Source organism: Pseudochaenichthys georgianus, chromosome 11, assembly GCF_902827115.2.
Source record: "Pseudochaenichthys georgianus chromosome 11, fPseGeo1.2, whole genome shotgun sequence".
NCBI lineage: Eukaryota > Metazoa > Chordata > Actinopteri > Perciformes > Channichthyidae > Pseudochaenichthys > Pseudochaenichthys georgianus.
The window spans coordinates 23,449,549-23,458,647 of record NC_047513.1 but is presented as its reverse complement, the minus strand read 5'-3'; the positions used below and the strand labels follow the sequence as shown (position 1 = coordinate 23,458,647).

The following is a 9,099-nucleotide window of genomic DNA, read 5'->3' as shown; positions in this document are numbered from 1 at the left end:
ATGCCTGTGATGAAGGGATTATTAGCACCGCAGAACACATTTCTGGACACTATAGCCACACGGTTTGATGGCACTCGTAAGTTTGCTTTTAATTGCTTTTTAAACACTCGTGTTTGTAGCAGCTATTGTAGCTTTTTAAGTTTTTGTTCGTTTCAGTCCATTTCCTGGAGAAGTAGATTAAAATACACCTGCACACATCTGATAAAGATCAGGGGCTTAACGATTGGTTGTCCTGGATGCAAATGATCTTTTAATAGACATCAGAGCAACTATATCTCAGTTATCTTTTGTTTTGACATGTATTTTCAGAGCATATATTAAACAGGAGAATAATAATGGCATTGCAATTAACAGGCTGAGGCTGTCGCTGTCTGTGGAGCTGAGCTTTCAGGACCACAGACAGCGACAAAGGGTTAAACTGGGTGGCTCCACACCACCAAACATTTGGACAACTTGTTCGTCAGTTGCACCCTGTGTCACATATTGCACACATTTGTGAACACACCTGAATACATGTAACTTTTTCTCTGTTTGTCCACTCATGATTTCCCCATCTTCCTCCCTCTGGTCTGAACCCAGCAGTCACATGTATCAAAATTAATTGGTCTGATGTGGCATAACAGCAAGTCCTCCCTGGGCTGAGGCTTACACATTGAAGCATTTTTAAACGACAACTTTAGTCTGAACTCCTGCTCTTTTTATTTCTCCATAATGATCATTTCTCTTTATCTATTCAGCAGCAGCTGACATTTGCTCCTCACTTAGTTGATCTCTGGTCTGTGTCTCTTTCGGCTCAGTGTCAACTCATGGGTTTAATTGGATACATCTAATGCCTTTTTTAGGAAGTGATGCAAATCCTTTGGCTTGTTATTTTTTCAATGGTTTGCTTGATTTGTCTTTACTTTTCATTCAACTTCAGATAGTTACTTTAATGTATCTGTAGGGTAACAGTTAACAAATACCTTTATTACAGAAATGTTCTTGAGGGACTACAGATGAAAAATAGCCTCTTGGCTAACTCTGGCACGTTTACAGAAATGTTCATTAATGTGCAATAAAATTAAAATAAATCGACTACTCGTATGGGAACAGTGAAACGTGCACATCACAGTTTCCTAGAGACCAGTGTTTTGTTTTGCTTAGTTTTATTGTTGGGGACTATTTTCCTAAACACACAAACTGTACCTTTTCCTGTCATTATTAGTGTTACAAAACACACCATGCAACCTCTTTAAAAACACTTCTGCCTGTTTAACATTAGTAATTGCCACTTGTTAAAATACATTAGTGATGTTGTTTCTCAACCCACACCTGACCCAACTCATACTCTACTGTTTGGGGCATTCTCCATTTTGTCTGGTTTGTTCATACCTCTCAGAGAGGCACCGTAATGATCACACACATCCATCAGTACTGTACTTTAGTCCCCATGGCTGCAGGTGGAGCACCACTGTATGTATGAGTGAGAGCAGGCTATATGTCGAGTGGCAACAAACACTGAGCAGCCTGTGCAGGAACTCTCGCCTGACATTAAACAAGGGAACAGGAGAGGGACCACACAGAACAAATGGTTTGTTCTTGAGCTGTGAAGTAGAAGGAAATTAACGTTGGATCTCGACTGCAAGATGGGGCAGACTGGAGGCAGCGGAGCGTGACTGAACAAATGAGGTCTGATGACCTGTCCACGAGCAGATATAAAGGAAGTGCTGGGTTCACTGTGATCCTCTTTGACGTCATCCGAAGCCTATAGGGGGGCAGGTCGGACCTTTACACAGAGTATGATAAATTGACAAAAGTCTTTCTCTTGATCTAAGATTGCAGACAGTCTTGCCCATAACCTTTGAGGTGATGACAAAGAGGGATTTTCTCCCATGTTCACTCTCAATGTAGGCGTCTTAAAACCTAGTGGTCATAAAGAGATAATAAATGTAAACTTTGATCTTTGAAGTGCAATCCTGTCCATTTGAAAAGCTGTAAATTAGATGTAAAATATTGATGGTGTTAAATATGTTTTTATTAATATTTGTATCAGAATTCCACCGCTGAGCTCGTCACATTTTTATTATATTATTATTATTTCATTTTTTAATGACATTTTTATTTGTTCCGTTCATGGTATGCAAATCTTAATGTATAATAATCGTTAACAAAACATGTCTCTGTAAACACACCATTGCCGAAAAGGAGCAGGAAGAAGAAACAAATATTATATTACCTGCCCCTCTAAATAAAAATAGATGGTCTGTACTTCATATTTCTTTTTCACAGCCAAAACTATTCACAGCCAAACATAACAGTATCTTAGGATAATAAGAGAAACACAAAATATACTTATTTCCCACTTGACAGTTAACGGAAACAAAACAACAACAACAACAACAACAACAACAACAACAAAACATCACCTGTACAAGGAAAAGTTATTATCATTATCATTACATATCATATTAAATGTATCCTTTTTAGATACAAATATTGTTAATGAGATCTTGTATTTTTCTAATTTCAAGATATACATTTCTATTTGCCTTTCATTCTATAGAAAAGTTGTTTTCTATTCTGTTCTATAAACCACTCCTCTGATACAGGGGAGCTTGTGTCTATCCACTCTCATTGCAGTTTGGATCAGTTCTGCATTTTCAGTATGTCCCAGCCAATGGATCCCCGAGCAGACAAGCTGAGAGAGAATTGAAAGTCATCGTGATGTACTTTATACGATGGTGTACTTATTCCCAAAAGTCTTAAAATAAGGTTGCAAGAACAAGTAATGTTCTCTCTAAAATGTCCAGAAGTAGTTTTGAACAAAGTCATCTCAAAGTTCAGGACTTTCCAAATGACCAACAGAGCCTGTGTGTTTCTCTGTATTATCAGCTGACAGACACAACACCTCTAAAGAGTGTGTTAGGATCAGTGCGCCCCTGTTAGCCGTGGTGTAATAACAGGATGTGTGTGGCTCTGCCCTGCAATGACTGTGAGAGAGTGCTGAGACACCTTCTGTCTCCACTACAGCAGTGTCCAGGTGACTGATCCCAAAACCTGTCTGTCACTAGAGCAATATGTAGTTGTTCATTACAATCACACATCGTTACTGGGCACAGTCAACATTTTTTATATAAACCATGAAAATCTAAAGGCTCAAGTTTACAGTCCAAACCCAAAGATTTTTGGTTTAATATCATAGATGACCACAAAAAAACCAGCACATTTTCACAACTATGAGGCATCTATAAAACCTGTAAAAAATGTTGTGGGATATTATGAATATATATAGATTTAGAGTTTACATGTTCAACTCACATGCAACTGGTATTCTGTGTATAGGGGATATAATATAGTGGTAAAAACAAGTAGACCATTGCCAACACCATTGGGCGACTGTAGCTGTGAGGGAGTGCGGTCGTCTTTCAACCAGAAGGTTGTGGGTTCGATCCCAGCCCATGCAGTCAACATGTCGATGTATCCTTGGGCAAGATACTTAACCCTGAGTTGCTCCCGATGGCCAACGGTGTGTGAATGTGTGTGAATGTTAGGTCCTAGAGTAAGATACACTGCTCTGTATGAATGGGTGTGAATGGGTGAATGACATGTAGTATGTAAAGTGCTTTGAGGGGTCTTAAAGACTGGATAAAGTGCTATGTAAGTACAGTCCATTTACCATTGTTTAAAAATACTTTAAGAAAAAAAAGTCATTGATTAAATTGGCTATGCAAATAAAAGTACATAATTATTATCAGCAAAATGTACTAAAAGTATGAAAAGCCCTGATTTGATCCAAGATGAATAATGTGTGAAAGGGTGATTGACTGGTAGTTTGTAAAGCATCGAAAAGACATGATAAAGCGCTATATAAGTACAGTCCATTTACGATTTGGTCAAGGAGGATCCAATTTTGTACAGTTTGTGTAGATGTGTAAATAGGACTAGATCTTCATATAACTATGTGAGCATATCAATAAAATGTAATAAATAAATGTTGTTTTAAGTGTAAAATGTTACCATAAGTGTGAAGTAACTGGAGCAAAGTAAAATATTTTCCACTAAAATGTACTGGAGAAGAAATGTAAAGTAGCATTGAATAGCATAACTGGAATCCAAACTTGACACACTGTAATTGTGCTTTACTTAGGCAGAGCAAATATGATTAGTGAATGTCCTCCTGCATGTAATGGAAGTGCACTAAAATGCATCCGTGCAGTTCTGAGGATAGCAAACTGTCACTTAAAATACCTCTGAAGTGAACTCATTTCTTCCACCAGCCATTTTTTGCTAACTTGATTTCCTGTCAAACACTGATGGCCTTCGTTGGGGCGATGGAGACAGTATTGGGTCATCCTTTGGCCAATTTAAGCAGAAGGCTGTGTAAAGTCTCTCAGTTTGTGCCGTGTGCTCTCGTTCCTGCACAATTATTCCAGGATACCTTTTTCTATAGCTCTTACCACACACTAGTTCCACCACGTAATTACTGTCACAATCACTGATAGCAAGACTCTGAACAGCTGAGTTTTAGGTTGGTATGCTACAGTGTGTATGCGAAAGAAAGAGAAAAATAGAAGGAGAATCTATATGTGTGTAAAAGAAAGAGCAGGATGAGAAAGGAACGTTTGCAGCTTTAAGTTTTAGTCACAGAACTTTATGTGTGTGTGTTTCTCAATGTGTGTGTGTGTGTGTTTCTCAATGTGTGTGTGCTAATCTCCCTCTGTCTTTGAGCATAAGGGTAGCAAAGCAGAAGTCTCCTCTCCACTGATTAGATTCCTTTAAAAGCAAGCAAGTCTAATTAAGATGTTAAAAAGGGGCTGTGGGATCCCACATTGTTATTGCTATTCCGTGAGTGTTTAAAAAGCCATCCGAGGATCGCACACAAAGGAAAAAGCAGTATCAGAGAAGACAGAGGATATATTGTTTCTGTCCCATATGGCTCTGCTCACCAATGACCTAATGACCAGCAGAAAGACCCAGGGACTTCATTACAGAGAATTGATGACCCCTTTCTGACGGCGCACATATGCTACAATGAGGGTTGTGTAAACAGATAGTTATTTGTTGGGAATAGCCTGTTTATGGCTGCGCAATATATTATTTCTATATCATTTAATGAGACTATATCGCCTTATATTTGGGATATTGCAATATCTATGCAATGTCTATTCCTGGTTTAAAGGCTGCATTATAATAAAAGGAGGTCATTTAACAGACTGTTTTAGCTAAATAATTATTTATCTTCACCCAAGTTGTCATTAAATCCACTTAAATAATGATATTTAAATTAGCTGCAACATCGATAGCTATTATTTATCTTATTATTTGCTTATTTCGCCCAGCCCTAATTACATGTGTCATATAGTGTTTAAACAATTGCCACTCTTTAATTTCCCTTTATATATGTTTAGTACATTGTTATTTTACAGTCTGATTCTGCAAACTTGTGAAAAAGGCAGGTCCCATGTTCTCCTGAGCTGGAGATTGACTCAGAAAGAAGTAATGAGTGCAGTTATGAGACTGTGAGGCTGTAATCAATCATCATTGACTGCTGCAGGGCGAACAGGGGCTCTCACTTACTGCCAGAGGATTGGCACTGCTGTTCCTATTTTCTCCAAAACCCACTTAATATCGAGACTGTTTTATTTCAAGGTATAACATACACAAAGGATGGAGCTCTGCTGTATTCTAGCGACCTTGGTTGAATATAGAGAACTCCTAGGATTTCTAATTCCCAGTTGAACTAGAGAGTTGCTCAGTTATGCATCCTAAAATATTAAAGTGAAATAAAAAGGTAATGGAAACTTTGTGACATGATGATGGGGGTAATGCTGGTGGGGTAATGTCCATCACTGCCAATGGGAAATGTTAAACTATTGCAGAAGTGAGAAGAAAAGTGTAGAAACAAATGTGGGATCCATGTGGGATCCAGGCTAAAACCAACTATTACTTGTAAGGGTCACAAAAGGGTCAGATTTCCTAAATGATAGCACTTGATAATATTGTAAAAAAGGACACGATTATGTTATCTGGCAACACTGGTTATCGGGAACATGCTAGCTATCTGTTGGCAAGCTACCTCGCACTTCAATCACGCAAACATTTAAAGTGGTTTTATTTTTAAGAAATTAAGACTTTTGGACAATTTGGACAATTCTATTATGTTGTTTTTACAAAACGGTTGATTGATTGATTGAATTGATTGATTGAAAAGTTTATTAACAGCTTGTATATTGGGTACAGTACAGTACAGCTCAAAAAATACAATTGTTAAGGGGATGCAGACCAGAGAAAGACTTTCGTCTTGTTTACATTAGGGTCCCCCATTTCCAATTCATCATATCATTTAAGACATATAAGACATATTTGACATACAGATGGCTTATTTACAATTTACATACAGGTGGTTTTTTACATACAGATTGCTTATTTACAATTTTCATTTTAGATTTCGTTCTAATACATCCTAACCGGACATTTAAGACATACCAAGTCTACAGATATACAGTTAGTAACATAGTCTAAAATGCGAGTATATACATAGATGGGGGGGGAAGCTGTCCATTGTACGACAGGTTGAGATTTGTACCATTACCGGGGCCAGTTTTGCAATGCGGTCTGCTCTTTCTGAGCATGAAACTAAAACAGAATGGATTTACTTTGTTTACTCTTTGCTTTAAATAGCTGCCTGTTGCTTCACACTTCAATTATGTTCCTCAAGACAACTAGTCTCAACATGTAATACTCAGAAAAAGGCTGTTTCCTACAACATCATGAGTTGCATCTATACTCATCACAGTAAACCAACACAGCAAAGCCATTGTCTTTTTGTAGAAAATGTATATTTGTGTTTTGAACTAATGGCGACCCAGCAGGATCCACTGGCTTTAACAAGGCTTTGACAAAGTATTCTGTTAGGAGAGTACGGCCATCATCATCAGTCGAGGCTCAGCAGGCAGTTGCTGTCCTCGCTGTGAGGTCACTGGGCTCGGTTATTATTACTGTGCATATAAAGGAGCCAACACTCTGTTACACCAAACTTTGGGTATTCTGTGCGAGCGCCTCCTCAGTTACGGTCCTTGTTAAACCACCCAATTAGCGAGCTTCCTCTCCTAATCGCCGCCTCTAATGGACTGCCCATAACTATTGACAAAGGGGTTTCACCAGCGGAAGTGGGGGCCAAGGCGGCCATTTTTAGACTCAATACATTTTTCAATGACATTATTGGGTTGTGAGAGAAAGCGAAGTGGGAGGCTATGACAGAGATTTTAAAGAGGCAAGTAGACAATGGAGGGTGAAAAAGGAGAGGTGAAAAAGAGAGTGGAGGCACACTTGCAAATTATAGGAATGTAATGACTGGTGTAATGTTTCAATTGGTGAGAGCCCGGGGGACTGTATGATAAAAAGCCATAGAAGTGATTAAGTCTCTGGATTTGTCTAATGATTTTCCCTCTTCAGTTATGAGAGGATTACCACTGTTTGAATGGCAGTGTGGGTATGTGCAGGCATGTTCTCAATGTGTGTGAGAAAATGTATGTGTGCTCTGACTTTAACTTAAAATACAAACAGCGGAGGAAGAAGTACTACCTAAGTAAAAGTAGAAATACTACGGTGTGAAAATACATTGTTGGAAGTAAAAGCATGCAAAATCTTGGTATTGGCATCAAATTACAATTAAAATACCAAAACTAAAAGTACTTATTGTGCGTAAAATCCCATTTCAGAATCATAAATATGAATTTACTGGATTATTATTATTCAAGTTTTAAAGGTCACCTATCGTTCAAAATCCACTTTTTCATGTCTTTTATATATAAACATGTGTCCCCTCTGTGTAAAAAGATTAGCTCACTTTTTGTCCTGATCCATTTATATAAAAACCTGTCTGAAAATGAGCTGATCAGATGTTGGACACTTTATGATGTCATAAATGTTTTTTGGCTTTTGTAACCATAAATCGATAACCAACCAAGGTACCCCCCCCCCCCCCCCCCCCCCCACACCTTATCACCTGAATCTCTTCCTAGAGCACCATTGAGTTATTTTTAACCAAATATCTCTCAGAGGGGCGTGGGGAGTGGCTCCTTATTTTCATTCTAAAGTAACACAGAGAGTCAGCACTTTTGAAACAGGGCTGAAACAGAGGGGATTATGGGATGCTGCAATAATCTGTTTGGTGTTTGGAGCCAAACTCTTCAGAAACATGTTTTGTATATAAATGAGACCTACAGTATAATATATTGATGAAAAACAGTATAATAGGGGACCTTTAAAGTGTTCATCCCTGCTGGTAAAGGTGAAGCTAATTTAATTACTTTATGTAATACTACTGGATATATTAACCTATAATCATAGTTTATGTATTAGTTTATTTATATTTTGTTTTAGTTATAAACCCAATCTGTGAAGTAGTAACACATTTTGTGAAATTAATGTAGTGGAGTAAAAAGTACAATATTGCCTTCCAAAATGTAGTGGAGTAGCATAAAGTAGCACACAATGGAAATACTCAAGTACAGTACTCTAAAAGCGTACTTAAGTAAGTACTTGAGTATTGCATTACACCACTAATTACAAATAATTCAAACCCACAATTTGTCGATACACTACAGTGATTTCTGACGTGACATTAATCTCATAATCCCTTTTGTCAACAAGTTTTATAATACAAGTCTAACTGAAGAATTATAACCTTGGTTGCTATGGTGTGTGTCAGTTGTTACTATGGCAACTCTAGTTTTTTGTGGTTATGTGAATGCTTTGTAGTGATTTGTGAGAGGCTTTCATGAATTCTGGCAAAGAAGTGAGGGGGGCTCTTTCTCCACCCATCTCTCCACTTCCCTGGCGATTTGTATCACACACACTCCATCTCCATCTTTCATCATTCCACCTCTGGTAGCTCCATCTAACTTACTTTCAACTTTTTTCACATCACCCTCTGTCCTTTTCCCTCCCTCCTCTGTCTGACTCGGTATTTTCTCAGTCCCTTCCATTCACCATGCCCACATCCTTCACTCTCCCACCTGCCTTGCCATTCATTTCCCCCCTCAGCTGTGTCTCTCTGTCAGTTTCTGCTTGCCTCTCCCTCTTTCTATATCTCCATAACTCACTCACCCATCATGT

At 38.3% G+C, this 9,099-nt stretch overlaps 1 protein-coding gene across 1 annotated transcript in view; it reads left to right on the top strand.

Annotated features, from left to right (window-relative positions):
• kcnh8 (potassium voltage-gated channel, subfamily H (eag-related), member 8) overlaps positions 1-9,099 on the top strand; it is a 79,092-nt gene continuing 69,993 nt past the window's right edge. Inside the window, exon 1 of the mRNA XM_034094744.1 lies at positions 1-76. Coding sequence (XP_033950635.1) covers positions 1-76 — 76 coding nt within the window. The remainder of the gene's footprint in view (positions 77-9,099) is intronic.